Source organism: Lagenorhynchus albirostris, chromosome 13 (genome assembly GCF_949774975.1).
Source record: "Lagenorhynchus albirostris chromosome 13, mLagAlb1.1, whole genome shotgun sequence".
Classification (NCBI taxonomy): Eukaryota; Metazoa; Chordata; class Mammalia; order Artiodactyla; family Delphinidae; genus Lagenorhynchus; species Lagenorhynchus albirostris.
Window position 1 is genome coordinate 68,168,737 of NC_083107.1, and position 21,266 is coordinate 68,190,002.

A 21,266-nucleotide genomic window follows, 5' to 3' on the forward strand; every position below is an offset into this window, starting at 1 on the left:
TGACCAGCCCCCCCCCCCGACACCCCCGCCCCCCACACACTTCCTCTGAGACCCCGCCCCGAGAGTGCGCTTTGGGACTCGGGAAATTGGGGCTTGGTGGTTTGAACCGCTGTTTGGCCTCGGAGTCCGTCCGTCTCGTTCCCTCCGTCTGCACTACCTCTCTTGCCCCTCCACGACCCCATGCTCCACCGGGCACGACGAGTGGTCTTTCTAGGTGCACAGGAAGGTCAATTATTACCCGTTTATTTATCTTAGGGAAATGACAGAGCCATTCCCGCCTTCCCTCCCTCCCTCCCCTCAGGTAGAAACTCTTTTATTGCTGAGGGCGCAGAAAGTGGAAGCCAGTGGCTGAGCAGGAAAGAAGCCACGAAAAGGCAGCTTGGTGGAGACTTGAGTGAGGCAATGAATAACTGGGGCGGGTCTCTTCCCATCTTCTAGCGTCAGGCCTCCAAACTTGCCCTCCCTTGGGGATTTTTGGTGTGGTCTTTAGGAAACATGTTTGAGTTACTCCTGAAATCTTTACCTAAACTATATCTGGGCTTCTCGCTAGGTGAGCTGTGCTTGAGTCTCTCCTTGAGGGGACTTTGGTGGCTCCTCTCAGAGGGACTGTGTCCACTCTTCAGAATGACTGTGTCTGCCCCTTTCAGAGGGCCTGTACGGTCTTCTCTCAGAAGCACTGTGTCCTCTCCTCTCAGAGGGACCGCGACGGATTTTCTCAAAGAGTCTGTGACATCTCTCAGAGGGACTGTGGTGGCTCCTCTCAGAGAGACTGCGACATCTCCTCTCAGAGGGACTGCGACATCTCTCAGAGGCCCTGTGGTGGCTCCTCTCAGAGGGACTATATTGGCTACTTCCAGAAGAATTCCAATTTCGTTCCTTGTGTGTGGGTTTTTCTTTAAGGTGACTGTGTGAGGTTCTGTTCATAGGGGAACCATGTAAGAGTCTCCCTCCAGCATGAACTCTGGTTCCTGGTTTGGAGTTCTTGGACTCCTGGCTAGAGACTTCATTTCTGTTAAAGTTTTTCTTAGCTCTGCTATTACTCTCATTTTGAACAGGACCCAAAGGCTGGCTGCTTGAGGTGTTTTTGAGAGTGGTACTTCTTTGGGAAACTATGGGCTTGGCAGTTGTATAGGTCTGGGTTGGAAAGAGCTATTTCCTGTTGGTTGTTGAGCTGATCTGAATTGGTCTGTTTCTCCCCACAATGTGCTCTCCTCCTTAATGGTTGGGTCTGTTGGCCTTAGCTTGAGAGTTGGCATCGTCTGTCTTTTGGTATCTCTTGATAAGCAATAGTCTCTGGCTTTTTGTTTTGGAAGGTAGTTTTTGCTTGACCAGAAATGGTCTGGCCTTGTCCTGTCCTCAGGCTTCTGCCAAACCTGTAGTGGGATAACTGAGGACATGGAAAGGAGACGTGACCCATGAGCCCCTCCCCCACCCAGCAAACTGGGGGCTGGCGAATAAGCCAGAACTGCAAACAGTCCTGATTGCTTTGAGCCCCCCCCCCCCCCCCGGCAAACCGGGGGCATGCGAATAAGCCAGAGTTTTGAACAGTTCTGAATGCTTCGAGCGCCCCCCCCGGCAAACCGGGGGCCTGCAAAAGAAGCATTGAGTGCTTTGGGCCCTGATCCATGAGATGTCCTCAGTATAATCAGAGTGGTGGGAACGCAAAGAAATGTCCTTGTGCTACTTCAGTATAATCAGGATAATGGTGGGAACTTTGTGCTGTTCTTGCGCTCAAGGACGAAGCACGGCAGGTGCTCACGAAAGCCAATTATTGCTTGTATAATTAATAAAAACATAGGTTGCTGCTTTGGCACTTCTGAAATGTTAAGAAAACAAGTCTTAAAGTGTAAATCTAGATAATACTTTAATGAAAGTTACCACAGCAGGACAGACGGCGCTCTTTTGCCTGAGCGAGCGGCAGCCCTCTACTGCTGTGCTTTGGCACAATTCATCTCGTGTGATGAGCTTACTTTCGGCCCTGTCCTAAGAAACTAAACACAAACCAAAGCCATGTGTGCTGTTTGGAATGCCTGCTTTAGGCCCCGAAAAAGGAGTTGAATGAATTGTGGTGGGGAAGATTTCTTAGGTTGTCTTTTTGAAGAGGCGGTAGTTGTCTGAGACACTCCACTCCTCTTCCTTCTTAACTGGCTTGGTAATTCCTTAGAGAACCTCTGTATTATGGCTGTACTATTTGTGTAGAACTTTGTGTTTTGTGTTCTGACTTCCCTGGGGATTCTTTTCATTGGATGTTTTGAATCATGGGTCCTTTTTGTTCTCACTTTAGCCCACTTTTCATCCTGATTGCTTCCAGAGTCACTCTCTGATAAACAGTGAACTTCAGTGAATCCATAGTGTCCAGCCTCTCTAATTTCTGTCTTTTCTACTAGGCCAGGGCTGCCGCCTTGCCTTCGCCTGATGTGGACTTGTATAGGAGCAGGACACTGGGAAGACCCAGACAGGAAATCTATTGTAGAAGTAGGACTCTTGGAAGCTTGAGTATAGCCTTTAGCTTTCCTTAGTGATGTTGATCTAAGGCTCCTTGGTGTGATGCGTCTACCTCTTCTATGAAACTCTGGGACTTGGGGTCTTTTCCTAGTTTGCAACCTAAAGCCAAGACGCAACCTGATCTCTCCACGGCCTTCAGGAGTGCTTACAAGGTGAAGCTGTGGATAGATAAGAAGATAAGTTCCAAAAGTGGCCTGTAATTTATGACAGCAATTAAATCCTGAACATCGGCCACACTGTAGGCAGATAGGGTATTTTAGAACCAGACCTGAAGCTAAAGGTGGACGTACGTTGGGGGGTATTTGACTCCTTAACAGTTTTGCTGCTATTTTTAGCTGCAGATCTTGTAGAAGCTGGAACTGTTCGGAGAAGTCAGACTTGGCCTGGGGAAGATAACTTGGCTTGAGGGAGTGTTGGGACTCAAAAATCCTTGTCTGTGAATCACTCTGTGAGTTCTTACTCTCTTCCACTGGAACAGAATCTCTCCTAGCAAAAAATACGTTGAAGGAAGACTCTGACTTTGCTGGGGCAGAAAGCTGACTCCCTGTACATGAAACAGGCATGTGCTGAGTGACTTCCTGGGATATATCACAGGGCTTTGAGTTTGTTTTCTTTATTCTCACTCTAGTGCCAGAGTAGTGCTGTATTATGGAGGACATGGAGACACGTGTCCACATCCTTAAGGCCATTCTTTTCTCATGACCATGGTGGCATGAAGTATGTCTCTGAATGTAGTTTTTGACAACTGAAGGCTGAGAAATAGTACCTTGACCCTTCTCAAGCAGACTCTGGGAAAATGCCATCAATTCAACTGGAACCCCAAATAAATTCTGAATAGATTGACAGGTATCTGCAGTGGCTCTTTCTGTTAAAGATGTTTGAGAATAAAGCTTCCTTTCCATGCTGGTCCCCAAGACATTGCCCAGCGTTAGCATACTGGAGAGGTATTTTCGAGGTAGTCGCTGCCTCCAGGAGCGACTTTCCCAGACATTCTGTCGCCTGCCCAGGACAGGCCAGGTAAGGCCTCTTCGAGCCCCTGATCCTGCCTGGAAGATCCTAGATAGTGATCTCCAGTTTTGTGGTGGATGGTGGGAAAGGCTCCGGAGTGAGCTCCCTGACTCCTCCACCTGTTTCCTCTTAATCCTTTCATTAGATATGACATCCATTCCTGGGATCTCAGAATTTAACTTAGAAGAATTCATACCTTGAAGTTTTGAAATGGAAGTTAATTCAGAAGTGTTTGTGCCTTGCAAATGTGGCCCGGGGTTGCATCCAGTAGAAATTACACATTGAAGTTTTGGTTCTGAAATGAATGCAGAAGAATTCACACCTTGCAAATTAGGCCCAATGCAGAGCACCTTAGATTTTCTACCTTGAAGCTGTGGACTAGGATTCAACCCAGAGGACTTTATACCTTGCACCTGTGACCCAGTGTTGACTGGCATATAATTTACACACTGAAGCTGTGGCCCTGGATTCTGTTCAGAGCATTTCCCACCTTGTAATTTAGGCTTATGCTTGAATTCCAGAAACTGCTCATCTGGAAGCTTCATTTCTGTGCTCAACTCAGGTTTTACCTCTTGCAACTGTGGTTGAGGATTGAACTCAAAATATTGAATACCGTGAAGCCTTGTTCCCAGACAAAAATCAGAAGAGTTCACATCTTGCAACTGTTGGTCAGGATTGAATTCCAAAGATTTCACATCTTGAAGCTTTGTCCCTTTACATAATTCTGAAGATTTTATATGTTGCGAATGTGTCCCAGGATTGAACACCATGACTTTTACACTTTGAAGTTCTGGCCATGGATTCAACTTATAAGATTTCTCATCTTGCCACTGCTTTCTACCACTGATCTCAGACAATATTCCACTATGAATCTTTGATTCCAAGGCCAACTCAGAGGGTTTTGCAACCTTGAATTCTAGACCAGGGTTGACCTCAGTAGAGTTCATTAGTTGAAGCTTTATATGTTCAGAAGATTTTTTTTTTTTTTTTTTTTGTTCAGAAGATTTTGCACCTTGCAATTTTGCCTCAGGGTTGAATTCCATAGATTTCACACCTTGAAGGTGTGCCTCTGGTGTCAACATAGACAATTTCCTGTCTTGTAACTGTGGAGCTGAGTTAAATCCCAAAGATTTCACATCTTGTACCTTTGTACCAAGAGTCAATTCAAAAGGTTTCATATCTTGCCACATTGGCCTGGTGATGAACTCCACAGATTCTCCACTTTGAAGCTTTGTCTCTGGTGTTAACTCTGAAGATGTCACACCTTGCAGCCATGGAACAACAGATTTCAAATCTTGAAGCCTCCACTGTAGCATCAAATCAGATTTCTCACCCTGTCTCTGTAGTCCAGGGTTGAACTCCAGTGATTTCACACCTTGAAGCTTCCTCCTCTGGGTTAAATCAGATTTCCCACCTTGTAACTTCAGTCCACAGTTAAACTCTAAGGATTTTACATCTTGAAGCTTTGTCCCTTGAATCAACTCAGAAAATTTTTTGCTTTGTGTCTGTGGTCCAGAGTTGAACACTGATTTCGCTTTCTGAAGCTTTGTCCCTGGGATCACTTCAGAAGATTTCATACCTTGAAAGTGTGGTCTAGAACTTAACTGCTTAGATTTTACATCTGGAAGCTTTATACCCATGATCAGCTCAGAACATTTCATATCTTGTAAGTGTGGGCCTAAGTCCAACTCTATAGATTTCACACCTGGAAACTTCCTCCCCAGAGTCAAATCAGAAGATTTCTCACCTTGTAACTTTGGACTAGGTTTCAGTTCTACAGACTTCACACCTTGAAGCTTTTCCCTTGGGATAACTCCAGACAATTTCATACCCTGCAAGTTTGGTCCAGACCTGAAATTCATAGATTTTACATCTTGAAGCTTTATACCTGTGATTAATTTGGAAGATTTCATATCTTCCAACTGTGGACCCGACTTGAATTCCACTGATTTCACTTTTTGAAGCTTTGTCCCCAGCATCAACTCAGAAGATTTCACACCTTGCAATGGTGGCCCAGATTTGGACTTCACAGATTCAACATCTTGAAACTTTGAGTCTGAGATTAATTTAGAAGATTTCACTCTTTGCAATTGTGGCTCACAGTTGAACACGAATGTCACATTCTGAAGCTTTGATCCCAGAATCAGCTCAGAAGATTTCAGAACTTGCAACTGAGGATTGGGGCTGAATTCTTTATGTTTTACATCTTGAAGCTTTATCTTTGAGGTCCATCCAGAATATTTCACACCTTGTAACAATGACCCAGGGTTGAAATCTGTAGATTTGACACCTTGAATCTTTTTCCCCACAGTCAATTTAGAAAATGTTGTACCTTGCAACTGTGAGTCAGAGATTAACTCAGTAAATTTCTTATCTTGGGACTTTGTCTCAAGTGGTGACTTAGAAGATTTTGGGCCTTGCCACTGTGGCCCACTGTTGAAATCCTCAGATTTCACACCTTGAAGCTCTGTCTGAAGAGTCAACTCAGATGACTTCATACTTTTCAAGTGTAGTAGGGAGTTCAACTCTATGGTTTCATCACTTTGTAATTGTGACTCTTGGTTTAATACCCCAGATTTCACCTCAGGAAACTGTGGCTCTTGTGTAAGCAATACAGACTTCACACCTTGAAGCTGTGTTCCTGGGGATGACGGTAATGGTTTCACTTCTTGAAACCATGGTCCTGGGATCAACTTAGGAGATTTTCCATCATGCAAGTGAGGCCTAGATTTGAACATCATGGGTTTTACATCACAGAGCTCTGACTTGGAAGTCAGGTCACATGATTTCTTACTTCTAAACTGTAGACAAGGTTTCAAATTGAGACCTTGAGGCTGAGGTTCTTGGAGTGATGCCAGAGATTGTATACCTTGGAGCTTTGGCCTTGGAGTCAATACCGATGGCTTCTTATCTCTTAATTGTATCAAAGGTTTCAACTCTGCTGGTTTGACACATTGAGATTGCAACCCAAGATTTAGCAGAGATTTCACACCTTGAAACACTAGTGCAGGCATCCACTGAACAGCTCTCATACTTTCAAGCTGTGGCTTTTGGTGTAACTCCACAGTTTTCCTACCTTGAAGCTGTGGCTCTGAGGTTGATGCCAAAAATTTTCCTTCTTGCAGCTGTGGTCCTGGGGATAACTCAGGAGTTTCCACACTCTGCAACTGTGGCCCAAGGTTGAAATTCATATATGTTGCACCTTGAATTTTTGGCCCCAGAGGCAATTCAGATGACTTCACATCTCTTAACTGTATTGAAGATTTCAACTTTACAGATTTGACACCTTGAGATTGTGACTCAAGATTTGGGGTCAACTTCATAGATTTTACTCCTTGCATCTTTGGCTCTGGAGTGAACTCAAAAAAATTCACATATTGTTGTTGTTGCCCTGAGTTTAACTCTGAAGATTTCACACCTTGAGTTTGAGTTCCTGATGTCAGTTCACAAAATTTGACATCTTCTATCTGTGGCCCCGATGTTATCTCCACAGATTTCTTAACTTCCAGCTGTGGACTTGGGGTTAGCAACGTAGATTTCATACCTCTTGGACATTGTCCTGGAGTTAAGGCCACAGAGTTCAGATCTTTCAACTCTGACTCTGAGATTAACAACTCAGTTTTCAAATCATGAAGTTTTGAGCCTGGGGTCATCTCTACCGGTTTCACATCTCGCACCTGTGGCCCAAGGGTCAACACTGTAGATTTGACATTTCCCAGTTGTGGCTTTGATGTTAACTGCATAGATTTCATACTTCCCAAATGTGGCCCTGGTGTTAACTCCACAGATTTCGTATCTTCCAGCTGTGGCTCTGGCGTTAGCGCCTCAGACTGTAAACCTTGAAGCTTTGAGATTGGGGTCCACTCTACAGGTTTTACATCTTGCAACTGTGGTCTTTGGATCAATTCAGAAGATTTCACAACTTGTAACCATGGTCTTCTGGTCAACTCAGAATAGATTTCACTTGGCAACTGCGGTCTAGGAGTCAACTCCATAGATTTTACATCTGGTATCTGTGGCTCTGAGACTAATTTATATGAAGTGTCACCTTCAAAGCTTGACATTTGGTCTACTGCCACACATTTTACACCTTGAAACAGTGGCTCTGGTACTAACATCTCAGGCTTAACGCCTTGCTGCTCAGGTCCTGGGGTCAACTTCATAGATTTTACTCCTTGCATCTTTGGCTCTGGAGTGAACTCAAAAAACTTCACATATTGTTGTTGTTGCCCTGAGTTTAACTCTGAAGATTTCACACCTTGAGTTTGAGTTCCTGATGTCAGTTCACAAAATTTGACATCTTGTAGCCGTGGCTCCACCTGTTTCACACCTTGAAGCCCTGGAGACATCTTTGCTGATTTAGAATCTTGAAGCCCTAACTCTAGAGTCGTCTCCACAGAAGTCACACTATGAAACAGTGGTCCTGGGGTTTGCTCCCCAGATTTGACACCTTGAAGCTTTGGCCCTGAAGTCAATTCAGAAAATTTGACATCTTGCTGCCTTGGCCCTAGGTTCAGTTCCTCAGATTTCACATCTTGAAATTGTAGTTTTGAGGTCAGTTTGACAGATTTCAAGCTGTGAAACTGTGATCCTTCAGTAGACAGAACAGATTTCATATTTTCAGCTGGGAGCCCTTGACTTGACTGCAAAGATGACTCTGTTACAAATCCTACAGACTTTATGTCTTGAAGCTGTGTTCCTGGTATAAACTGCACATGTTTGAAACCTTGACGCTTTGGTTCTGGGGTCAAATCAGAAAATCTGATACATTGCAAGCATGGTCCTGAGTTTAGTTCCATAAATTTCATACTTTGAGGTTGTGATTCTGCAGTCAACTGTACAGATACAACACTTTGATGTTTTGGTCCTGGGATAAAATCTGACAATTTTATTTCTTGCACTGGGGAACCTGGGGTCAAATCATCAGATTTCACACCATGATGTGGAGACCCTGAGATTAAATCTATAGGTCTTTCTCCTTGAAGTGGCAGCTCTGGAGATAACTCTGAAAATCTTACACTATGCAGCTGTGGCCCTTGGAGCTGTGCCTCCTTAGTCAATTCCTCTGATATCATGCTTTGTAGCACTGGCTCTTGTATTGGCTTCTCTGATTCTACCACTCTGGTAGTAGTTGACTGTTGAATTAAATTAACATATTTCACATCTTGTAATTTTGGCTCTGGCTCCAACTGCCTAGACTTTACTGCCTGGAGCTGTGGCTCTGGGGTCAACTCCATAACATGTGGTTTTGGTCCTGTAATAAACTGTTTAGATCCTACCACTAATAGGGATGACTCAGAGGTTAACTTCACATATTTCAAATTTTGCAGTAGTGGCTCTGATATCTCACATTGCATCCCTGGTCCTAAAGTCAACTCCAGAGATCCTTTTTCTGAATATGGTAGTACTAGTATTACCTCCTGGATGTTTTCAACTGGAAATGTTGCCAACCCCACAGTTTCTGTGTTTTCATATTCTGACCTTAGAGGTATCCCTGATGACTCTGTAACTTGAAGATGTGGCCTTAGGGGAGTCATTCCTGTAGATTCTCTAACTTGACCTATTGGTTTTTGTGTTAATGCTACTTGGGGCAAAGCCTCAGAAGTCAGCCTCACAGTTTCTGTATCTAGATAGCCTTGACCTAGAGTCATCTCTGAAAATTTTTGAAAATGTGGCCTAGGCACCACCCCAGCAGTTTTCAAGACTAGCTGTGGGATCAGTTTCACAGATTCTTCTTCTTGTGGGAAGATCTCAGCAGCTAACTCTGCAGGCTCTGTGTCTTGATGCCTTGGTCTGGAAGTTAGACCCACAGATTTCAATCCTTGTAAATGTGGTTCCATGGTCACTTTCCTTGATTCAACATGCTGTAACTGTGTCTCAGGAATTAACCTACTAGATTCTTCCAGTGGCACGTGTAAATCCACAAAATTATTATCATGCATTAATGGCCCTAGAGTCAACTCCTCAGGTTTTATACTTTTGGACTGTGGTTCTGAGGTCAATGGAACAGATTTCACATTTTGAAATTGTGGTTCCAAGATCAACTCCTCATAGTTCATAACTTCTGAATATGGTCCTAGATTCAGATGAACAAACTTCATACCTTGGGACTCTGGGGTCAACATCTTTGATTTCATACCTTGCATCTCTGATCCTGGTACCAACTCTAAAGATTCTTGTATTGTGTGCTGTGACACTGGAGTATCTCCCATGGCTTTTACACTTTGGAACATTGGCTCAAGAGTACCTTGGAATGACATTGAGTTCATCTGCATAAATTCTAAAGCTTGGCTCAGTGGCCCTGGAGTATTTCCTAAAGATGATTGTATCAACCCCCTAGATTCTTTTGCATGGTGACAAGTGTCAGAGGTAAACTTTGCTTCTGTTTCTGGATATCCTGGCTCTGAGATCATCCTTAAAGATTCTGAAGCTTGATGCCATGGGGTCAATCCTTTAGGTTCTGTGACTTGATGATTCGGTTTGAGGTTCAATTCTACAGATTTTACTGCTTGAATGTGTGCCCCTGGGATCAGTTCCTCATATTTCATATCTTCTACCTGTGTCTCAGGAATCAACCTCCTACTTTCTACCATTTGAGGAGTTTTCACATCTTCAAGCAATGATACTGGAGCTGTCTCCTCAGATCTTATATCTTGTAACCATGGCTTTGGGGCAAACTCCACAGATTTCATATCTTCTTGTACTGGTCTTAGAGTCAATTCCACAGTATTTATACCTGGAAACTCTGATGGTAGGGCCAAATGAACATATTCCATACCTTGCAACTGTGAACTGGGGACCAAGATTATAGATTCCCTACTTTGCAACTGTGGTGCTGGGACTAACTCAGCAGATTTTTCATTTTGTTCTTGTGGTCCCAGGGTCAATTGGATAGATTTCACACCATGAAGCTGAGACCCTGGGGCTGACTGCACAGATTTCTCACTTTGCAGCTGTGGTGTGGAGGCCAACTCATCAGGTTTTATACTCTGCAGTTGTAGTTCTGGGGCCAATTCTATAGAGCTCACAGTTGGGATCAGCTGTCCATATTTTACCATTTGTGGAATTGAACCTGTGGTTATGTCTATAGATTTTGCATTTTGCAACTCTGGTCCCAAGATCAGTTTCCCAGATTTCAAATTTTGCAATCCTGGGGATAACTTCATAGAATCCATAACATTAAATTGTGGCATTGGCTTCATCCCCATATACTTCACATCTTGAAGCAGTGATGAATCTTGTAGCATTTCTTGTAGCATTTCTGTAGATTCTGTGACTTGAGGCAGTGGCTTTTGGCTCATTCCCATAGATTCTGTACCTTGACCCAGTGACCTTGGGATTGTCCCTAAAGATTCCATCATTTGATGGTGTGACTGTGTCACCTCTACAGATTTCTCCATTTGTAGCCAGGTGTCAGATGTCAAACCCATAGTTTCTGTGATGTGATGGCTTTGCCTTGGACTCATCTCTGAATACTCCAGAATTTGATGCCTTGGAGTCAACCTTGAAGACTCCATGACTTGATGAGGTGGTCCTGGGGTTAATGATATAGATTCTGTGCTTTGATGATGTGGTTGTGGAGTCATCCCCTCAGAGTCTAGCACTTGAATGCATGACTCAGGAGTTGACTCCAGAGATTCCTTGGCTTGAGATATTAGCCTTGGGGTCAAATCCTGAGTTTCTACAACTTGTGACTGTGGTGCTATGATCATTCCCATGGGTGACCCCAGTGCTGTTGGAGTTACCTTTAGAGAATGTATGGATTGTTGTGATGGCATTGGAATCAATCCTACCAATTCCATGATTTTAAGTGGTAGCTTTGGAGGTAAGCCCACAGATTCTACCACTCCACATGGACCAATAGTAGTAGGAGAGCTAGAAGAAGTCAAACCATCTGATTGAGTTGCCCTTGGGGTCAAATTTGCAATTTGAGACTGTGTGTCTGGAGTCAAACCCCCAGATTCTATAACATGTGACTGGGTTGGTGGAATTATCCCCATGAAATCCATAGCTTGTAATAGTGTCACTGGAGTTACTTCAAGGTAATCCATCACTGGATGCAATGGCCTGGTGATCATTTCAGGTGATTTTGTATTTTGACATATTGGCCTTGGAGTAATCTTCAGTGGTTCTATGACTTGACTTTGTGGCCTTGATGTTACGTCCACCGATTCCATAACTTTATGCTGTGGCCCTGGGGTCATTTCCACAGTTTCCATGACTGCATGTTGTAGCCTTGGACTCATCTTTCCTGGTTGTATGACTTCATGGTCCAACAATGTGGTCCTTTTCACTGACTCCTTGACTTGATATTGCATCCTTGGGGTCATTCCCTTTGACTGTATGATAGGTGGATGTGATTTTTTAATCATCCCCATAGAATCCATGACTTGAAGCAATGCTATAGGAGTTACCTTCACATTGACTATGACTTGATTCTGCTGTCTTGAGGTCATCTTCCTTGATTCCATAACTTGCTGCTGAGATCTTGGTGTTACCTCCACTGATTTAATGACTTGATATGATGGGTTTGGGCTTACACTCACTCTTTCTGTGGCTTCCATTGGTTTCACAACTTCATTTGGTGGCCGTGGTAACAAACCTACAGATTCTATCACTTCTGAATGTGATTCTGGAATTAACCCCATTGAATCCATGACTTGAAGTAATGCCAGTGGAGTAACCTTTATGCTATCTCTGACTTGATATGGTAGCTGTGGGGTCAGCTCCACATTAGTCACTTGGGTCTCATGCTGCTGTATCCTTTTTTCTGGAAGATCTATGACCCTCTGCTCTACACTAAGCTCTAACACACGTTTTGGGTCCTTCTGCAGTAAAGTTGTTTCCTCTTGAGCTATGTCAACTCCTAAACTTTTGGGAGGTGGAGTGCCCATTGATGTCATTAAGGGCCTGGATCCAAGGATTTGGGGGCCATCCCCAGGTTGTGACTGCTTACCTGGGATAAGAGTCTGTGAAATTTTTGTTTCTGTTCTGCTTAATCCAGATTCCGCTCCAACGTTCACGTGGAGCTGAAATGCTGGAAGGTCTGGGGATTCATTATTGATATCCTGCTCAGTGCTTTGATGAATGGGCATAGATAAGTGGATTTGGGGTTTCTGTGGTTCAGGAACTCCTCCTTGTACCTCAGTTAAATAATTCAGCATTGCCCATGATTCCCTCACAGGCAGAGGCACTGTTTGTTCCCGCAAAGTAGAAACCTTCCAAGCCATATGTCCCTCTAACTCCCGCCTAGCCAAAGGAGAGAGCTGGATTGGAGCTGACCCTGACAATAGTGGTCTCTCTTTGAAAATAGCACTTGGCCTATGATCTGTTGTCAAATGACTCTTGCTCCTTCTCTCATCCTTTGTTTTCTCTTCTTGTTTGTAGAGATTTGGGGATTCAAAAAGAGAGTTGATAAAAGTGCTTTGAGGACTTAAGGATGAAAGAGCTGCCAAATTCTGAAAAGGCTTTGATTTCCGGAAAAGCTCTGAGAGCCCAAAGGAAGGCAGAGGTGTGCCTTGGTTCCTGAACACAGGAGGTTGATTTGTGGGTAAAATAGGTAAACTGTGGCTCCGGAGTCGCCAAGTTGTTCCTTCAGAAAAGACAGGAAGGTGAGACAGGCTGGAGCTGTAGGATGATCCAGAGGAGATGCTACTGTCAGAAGAATGTTTTGCCTTCTTACAGTCACAACAGGGTAGAACAGGCCCCTGAGCCACAGAAGCAGAGGAGGTGGAAGAAGAAATCGTATCCTGTGGTTCAGGCAAACCCAATTCCATAAGACTTGATCTAAGAAATAAAGAGAAAAGTTTCTATTTGTTTTGGAAGAGGAAAAGGAAAAGTAGGAAAAGGGAAAGATAATGGCCATTTCAAATGCAAAATAATGTGGACTGAGGGAAAACAAACAAACAAAAAAGGTTGCTTTCCCCAACATCAATTATTTATGGAAAGAATTCCTCCACCAGGACAAAGGGAGGCATTTGTCCCCATTCCAATCAGAAATGATTCACAGACCAGTTGTTCTTAAACTTTGTTCGAACCCAGAACTTCCCCCACTACCAAAACTAATTAACTAACTAACCATCTTTCTTCTCCCTCCCTCCCTCCTTCACTCTCTTCCTTCCTCCCTCTTAAAAGCTCTACCACCTTCAACCCCAACCAAGAAACTACTTGACCTTGCACTTTCCAGGTGTTGGACGACCTGTTGAAGACTCCTGTCCGTTGACCAGCATACACATTCCTGGGACCAGCCCGTAGGGAGATCTGAAAAGCTGGATGCAACAGAGTATGTCAGTGTAATTGAAGTGATATTAAAGTACTGGTAAGGAAAACAATAAGAGGAGAGACTTAGAAAGGAGACAGCTATCATAGCGAGGGAAGTAAAACAGAGCCCCAGGTATCTTACTCCTAACTTTTATAGAATTTATCAGTAGGGTAGGCTGAAGAGAGAAAGAATAGACACAGTGAAGATCGACTTTACTCACCATGTTAGGTTAGCTTCAACGCAACCCATCCTGAGATTTTCTTCCCACTGTGGATCTGGGAGTAGAGGTAAAGAATCTATTAGCATTATGACTATTGACATCACCTTAGTTCAACCCCTTCATTTTGCAAATAAGGACACAAAGACAAAGCCATGCCTAAGATCATAAAGCTTATTAGTGGTGGAGCTCAGATTTAACCTAGCTCTCATTTTGTTTGTTTTTTTAAGCTGTAGGATGCTGTCTTCAGCATGTAGTAGATGTAAGCCATTGGAAAGAGCAGGAATAATCATGATAGGGAGATGGAGTGGGGTAAACAGAGGAATACATATCTTTGGAGGAAAAGATATGTATTATCCAGTGTCTATGCTAGAGAAAAAAGGTACCAAAACTTCCCGCATCAAACTCTTGGTAGTTACCCCTTCTTTGTTCTTCAGTCTCACCATGTTTCTTTCCTGATACTTTGAGCTTTGCACAAAAAGAGATTAGGAAAGCATGAGGATAGGAAGCATGGAAAGAATTATGGAGCCATTTACATTTCTTTGGAAGTGGAGATGCTAGAAAGAGTAGGGCTATTTCTTTCATTTACATAGTCGTTTCAACCTTTTTCCTTCCACCTGCTATTAAAGGTTAGTGTCTTAAAACAGACCCCATAGTTGATTTGTCGTTAGCTTTGAACTGAAGAATAGGATCTTTCTGACCTGTGAATTTCTGGATCTTTTTCAATTTATGCTGCTTTGAAGTCTAGAAAGGAACAAAAAGAAAAAATAAAATCAGGTAATACTCTAGGTTAGAGACTTTATTGACAGCGCACTTCATCTCATAGACATAAATATTGATACTGTTGGTATCTATAACCACAGCAACAGTTATGTCATTCATTTATTCATGAATCATTTATTGAGTACTTACTTAGTTCTCAGTATTGTGTAGGGTGCTGGAACTGTAGAGATAAATATGATCCCTGTGTTCTAGGAACTTAACACTAGTAGGGAAAATAGATGTCTAAACAGATAAATTACAATACCATGTGGTAAATGCTGTAACAGAAATATAAGTGTGGGGCTTCCCTGGTGGCGCAGTGGTTAAGAATCCTCCTGCCAATGCAGGGGACACGGGTTCGATCCATGGTCAAGGAAGATCCCACATGCTGCGGAGCAACTAAGCCCATGCTCCACAACTACTGAGCCCATGAACCACAACTACTGAAGCCCATGCGCCACAACTACTGAAGCCTGCATGCCTATAGCCCCTGCTCCACAACAAGGGAAGCCACCGCAATGAGAAGCCCACACACCACAACAAAGAGTAGCCCCTGCTAGCCACAACTAGAGAAAGCCTGTGTGCAGCAACGAAGACCCAACGCAGCCATAAATAAATAAATAAATAAAATAAATCTATTAAAAAAAAAAAAGAAATGTAAGTGTGAAGGAATAAAGAGAACAGTGATTAACTGCCTGGGAGAGAAGGGAAGAATTCCTCAAGAAGTTGCCATTTGTACTGGAGTATGAAAAATCAACAGAAGGTTTTTAGGTGAAGAAAGGGCATTCCAGGCAAGTGGGAACATCACTGAGAAGATTAGAGCATCGTGATTGTTAGGTGCACTTTTGCTAAGTAGTGAGAGATGAAGCTAAAAACATAGGTGGAAGCCAGATTATGCCAGATTATGCCAGATTATGTGGGATTTTTATTTTATCCTGCAGGTCAGAATTTCCCATCCAGTAGTTAATAAACTCCTGGGGTTTCTGCAAGGGTGTTCCAGGTCATTTTAAAGGCATAAATGACACTTGTTACAATTTCAAATAAAACTTTTTTTATTTCTTCCCTTTATATTAGGACATCAGTCTCTGAAGGTATATTAAAAGAGCCTACACAACAATTAATAGGGAATCATGAACATGCTCATAATGCAGTAGGCCAGTAGTAGAATAACCCTAGCTGCAGTGGTAGTTTTGAACTTTGGACAGTTTTAAATTGATTTTATACTTAGTCATATATTATTTAATTTATGTCCATAATGGACTGTTGATTAAAAACATAAGCAAAAGGAAAACTGATGTTGAAATACAGGTTGATGTATTTACACATGATCTTTCTATGTATTTATCTCAAAATGATCTCTACATATCATAGACCTAAATAATCTCCCACTAGAAAACACTCGGGAATGCTGAATAAAATACAACAAACATCTTTTAAATGCAGAATGTAGCTCCTTACAAGAAAGTAAGGGAAATCTCCAGGTCAAAAATCAGAAGAAAACTGAAAAACAAGAGTGGAAACTAGTTGAGACTTCAATGCCTTAGGTCATTTGCAGTGTCAGCCACTGAGGGACTTAGGTTAACAGTAAGGTGGGGACACAGATAAGGCCCATGTGAAGTGGCTATTTAAATGAGACCCCAGGAAAAAAAGCCAGGCTTGTCAAATTGCTACACACTTGGTAAAAAGTGGCTAGAAAAAAATCTGCTCACCAGACAAGGAAACTTGAACTCTGGGTGGGAAAAAAAGCCGCCTCTGAAATTTTTAACCAAGAGTCTATCCTCACACTGGTTTGAAATTCTGATTTATATTCCTTGTGTAGTCAGGAACCCTCAAAATGAAAATAAATGTGGTCCTGGGCTGATAATGCCCCTAGGGCAAAAGGCAAAAGTAAATATAAATCTTGAAAATTGAAGTAGGAAAGAGAAGAAAAATAGTTTGAATAACTATATTAATAAATGTGAAATGCCTAATGCAATGGTTAAATTCTTAGAAAAAATATAAAATATAAAAATTGGGCAAAAAGAAATAGATCATTTGAGTAGACCAATAAGCATGAAAACAATTGAAATGATAATCAAAGACATTATCCATCAGAGGTAATGAAAGAATTCACCAAGGTTTCTGAATACCAGAAAATCTTATAAATGTCAATAGCATTTCTCTACTGAAGCAAAAAAACTAGAAAAATATAATTTTAAATATGAAAGATATTTTCCACAATAGCAATAAAAATGATAAAGTATCAAGGTATTAACCAAAAAGAGAGAAGACCATCATGTAGAAGACTATAGAACGCTATTAAAGGACATAGAGCTGCTTGGCGAATTTGTCCACATACATTTTCCGCCCCCTGCTACACTCACAACTTCTGTCAGGTGTTTCTTATGTTGCTTAAAATGCCATCTCTTCAATCATTCAGGGTTAAAACTGAGAAGTCATCCTTTCATTTCACAAACACCTGTGGAACACTTACTATATCCCAGGCAGTATACCAGGCATAGGGGATACAAAGATGAATATAGTCCTCATAGGAAAATGATGATAATGTTTATAATTAACTCTTTATATTTGAGGCCCAATCAGGAAAAAAAAAGACTCAATCCCTTTACTCTCTTTCTGCCTCACTTCCTATAGCCGAACTTTCACCTCAGGACCCTCCTCCTCTCTCACAGTCCCGAGGGCAGAGATTTTTGTCCCTTCCATTTACTGCTGCATCCATAGTGCCCAGAGGAGTGCCTTGTACATGGTGGTGGCAGTGGGTGATAAACACCGGGGGAATGAATCAATGTCCTCTTTTCCAACTTACTGCTCTGATTCTTTCACTTCCTTCCTCCTCCTTCCCACTAAGTCTTTTTACGTGGGCTTCTCACTGTTGTGGCCTCTCCCGTTGCGGAGCACAGGCTCCAGACGCGCAGGCTCCAGACGCGCAGGCTCAGCGGCCATGGCTCACGGGCCCAGCCGCACCGCGGCATGTGGGATTTTCCCGAACCGGGGCACGAACCCGTGTCCCCTGCATCGGCAGGCAGACTCTCAACCACTGCACCACCAGGGAAGCCCTCCCATTAATTCTTTAAAGTAGACTCCTATTGGATTAGCTACACCAGAGAACCACGACATGCACTCACTGGAGTTATTTAAAGCCTCACATTCAAAGCATGGTGCTTGGGACTTCCCTGGCGGTACAATGGTTAGGACTTGGTGCTTTCACTGTCATGGCCCCAGGTTCAATCCCTGGCTGGGGAACCAAGATCCCGCAACCCACATGACGCAGTCAAAAAAAAAAAAAAAAAAGTCGAAATAAGGTATGGTGCTCAGTTCAATAGCAATAGGATCACCTGGGAGCTCATTAGAATTGCAAAATCTCAATCCCTTCCTGAATTAGAATCAGAATTCTACTGATTCAGAATCTGCTACTGAATCAGAATCTGTTTTTTAATTAGACTCCCAAGTGGTGTGTTTGAGAAAAAAAAAGTTGAGAGTTTAAACTTTTTAAAGTTTAAATTCTGTGCTCTAAAGCACAGATCTAAGCACATTTTCACCTGGCTTTAAAATCTTTGATGCCTTTCAATTGCAGACAGAATAATATTTATACAAAGTATTCAGTCTGGTGTTTGAAGCCCTCTACAATGGGACCTCTAACCACTTTGTGACATTTTCTCTCACTTTTCCCCAACCGGTTCCCTACACTTGTACACTCCATTCCTGATAGGTGTCTTCACCTCTCCTTGAACACATCCAACGCTCTTCTGCTTCCCATGCTTTCCCCCGGTCAATTCCTTCTCTCTAGAAAATCTTCCACTACTCTCCTCCACCCATCCTATCCACCTTCAAAATCCTACACTTCCTCTGAAGCACAGCTCAAACCTAAGCTCCCTGCAAAGGCATTTTATAGATCCTAGAATACTCTTTACCTCCCATCTCTTCAGCAATATTTACACCTCTATTAACTCATCCCTTTCTCTTTCCTTGGGATATATATATATATGTCTTGGGTTTTATATATATATATATATATGTGTGTGTGTGTGTGTGTATATATATATATATATATATATATATATATATATATATATATACGTATATATGTCTGACTTTCTCCCCCACTATACCTCGAAAAGGTGGAGGTGGTGTTTTATTCTTCAATGTCTAGTATGCTGCCATATATAATAGGTGCTCAAAGTTTGTTGAAATGTATTGAAGGGAAAAGGACTGAGAGTGACTTGCAGGATGACATCCATAGGCACTACCTCAATTCCCCTCTTCCCACCATCAATTCCTCCCACTGCCCAAGATTAGGAGTTTCTATGTCTCCAGGGACAGGGGCAGGGACAGGGAGCAGTGAGTTTCAAGAGAGTGTTGCATCACATACCTCTGAGTGTGTCTTGGCTGCCACCTGTTTCCTACTGTGTTTCCCAGAAAACTTCACCCAAAGCCTCCAGACAAGGAAACCAAATAATAGTAGAAGGCTGACATATTGTGGCAGTGGGATGGTTAGCCTCCAAACCAGAGCCATTACTCAACCCCATGCCCCTCTCAGCCAGTTTTATACCTCATGACTCCATATGACATCACAGTGGGCATTCCAAGGCTCCAGCCAATGGGCTTGCTGCTTAAATCTCTTCTCTGAGCCATACACCTGCTGCCCTTTCCTTCAGCTGCCCTTGTGCCCTGCTCTGACAGCCAATGCTCAAGGAAGCTCCTTTACGATTCTTCTAGGATTGAAGAAGAATCACTTGTTATAAACCAGAGAGTATGGAGGCAAGGTTTCAAAGGAGCAGGCTTTCCAAATGGCCTGTTTTGCCCTATAAGCATCTTCTCTGGAGCCAGTCACTCCCTAGAGGTCCAGATATGGTGTCATATGTTCCAAATCACACATTAGAATACAGGGTCAAGAGCATTTAAGAACGCTTTAAGTAGGTACTCTCAGAAAATGTATGATATATGGTTTCCTAACTCCAATGCTTGACACATTTCCTAGCTGCTGTTGCATTGAGACTGAGAAGAGATATCATGTAGGGAAATTAAATGACCTTGGAGGATCACACTACTCCAAGTCTAGAATATTTTCCAAGTGTAGACGATTTATTTTGTCATCATGCCCAGAATTGACTGGATTTTCTAGAGTTAATTTTCTAGAGTTAAATTTATGAGGAATTGATTTATGCTGTAACAAAGATAAATAAAACTGGCCAGGCCATTTTTTTCTTATAGGAAAATTAATTTGGAAAGTCCATTCAATTAAATAACTACTGAATAGCAGGCACTGTCTTAGAAGAAGACAGGATCTCTCACCTCATAGAATTTTCAGTTTATTTGGGCAGCCAAAGTAATATTCTTGAAAAGCCCATCAACAAGGTGCTCGTTAAATAAATATGATATGTCCATATTATAAAATACTCTGCAGTCACTATAAAGATTATAAAAAATGAGGCCTGTTATTCTGAGCACACATTATGTGGCAGGTACTAGTTATATGCCAGCCTGGAGCTCTAAAAAGAACGTTAAGGCTGGAGGTACAGTTTTGGGCTCTTGAAACATGTATATGCTTCGACAAGAGCCTTTTTCTATATGTATATAAAAATGTATTTTTGGGGTGGCCTCAAATATTTACTCACCATTTTGTTTGAGCGTCATCACGCTATTTTGTACAGCTGAGATTCATTCACTTTTATTAGTTCATTGCATTGTATAACTATTTCATAATAAATGTATCCATTATGATGTTGGACATTTGTCTTGTTTCCATCTTTGGCTATTATCAACAATGCTATTAAAAACATGCTTGTCCATGTGTCTTGGTGAACATATATTCCTATTTCTCTATGGCAGTGGTTTTCAAGCTTTAACATGTATCAGAATCATCTGGAGGGCTTGTTAAAACACAGATTGCTGGGCACTGATTGCTGCTTAAGTTGGACTGGAGGCCAGGAATTTGGCATTTCTAGGAAGTTTCCAAATGATTCTGAGACTGTTGGTCAGGAATCACAATTTGGGAATGTCTGATAGAAGTACCTCTCTAAGAGTGGAATTGCTAGGTTATAGAGTAGGTGTAACTCAAACTTTAGTAGACAGTGCCAAACTGTCTTTCCTAAGTGGTTATGTCAATTAATAGTTCCACCAGTAGTGAATAGCAGTTCTTCTTGCTCTTTTTTCATGCCAGCATGGTATTGTCAGGCTGTTTAATTTTAGCCAACCTGGTATATGTGGTAATGATATTTCATTGTGGTTTTAACTTAAATTTCTCTGATTACTAGTAATTACTAATGTGTGAACACACCTTCATAAGTTAATTGGGCACTTTGTCTTTAAATGTATTGCTGCATTCCAGTTGCTAATGTTTTTTAGGATTTTTGTGACCTATTTTTATGGGTGAAGCCAACCTGTAATTTTCTTCTCTTGCTCTGTCCTTTTCAGGCTTTTGGTATCAAGGTTATACTAGACTTATGAGTTGGGGAATGTTTCCTCTTTTTTTATTTATGCTCCGAAAGAGTTTATAGAAGATGGAACTATTTG

At 42.2% G+C, this 21,266-nt stretch overlaps 1 protein-coding gene across 1 annotated transcript; it reads right to left on the reverse strand.

The window, feature by feature from the left end:
- Positions 1–440: 440 nt before the first annotated feature.
- SPATA31H1 (SPATA31 subfamily H member 1) lies at positions 441–19,266 on the reverse strand. Its single transcript, XM_060168968.1, is given in 10 exon segments — positions 441–612; positions 614–1,112; positions 1,115–1,373; positions 1,998–5,512; positions 5,762–10,305; positions 11,449–13,299; positions 13,686–13,781; positions 13,995–14,051; positions 14,659–14,735; positions 19,123–19,266. Coding segments are annotated over 10 exon segments (11,214 nt in total).
- Positions 19,267–21,266: the final 2,000 nt, after the last annotated feature.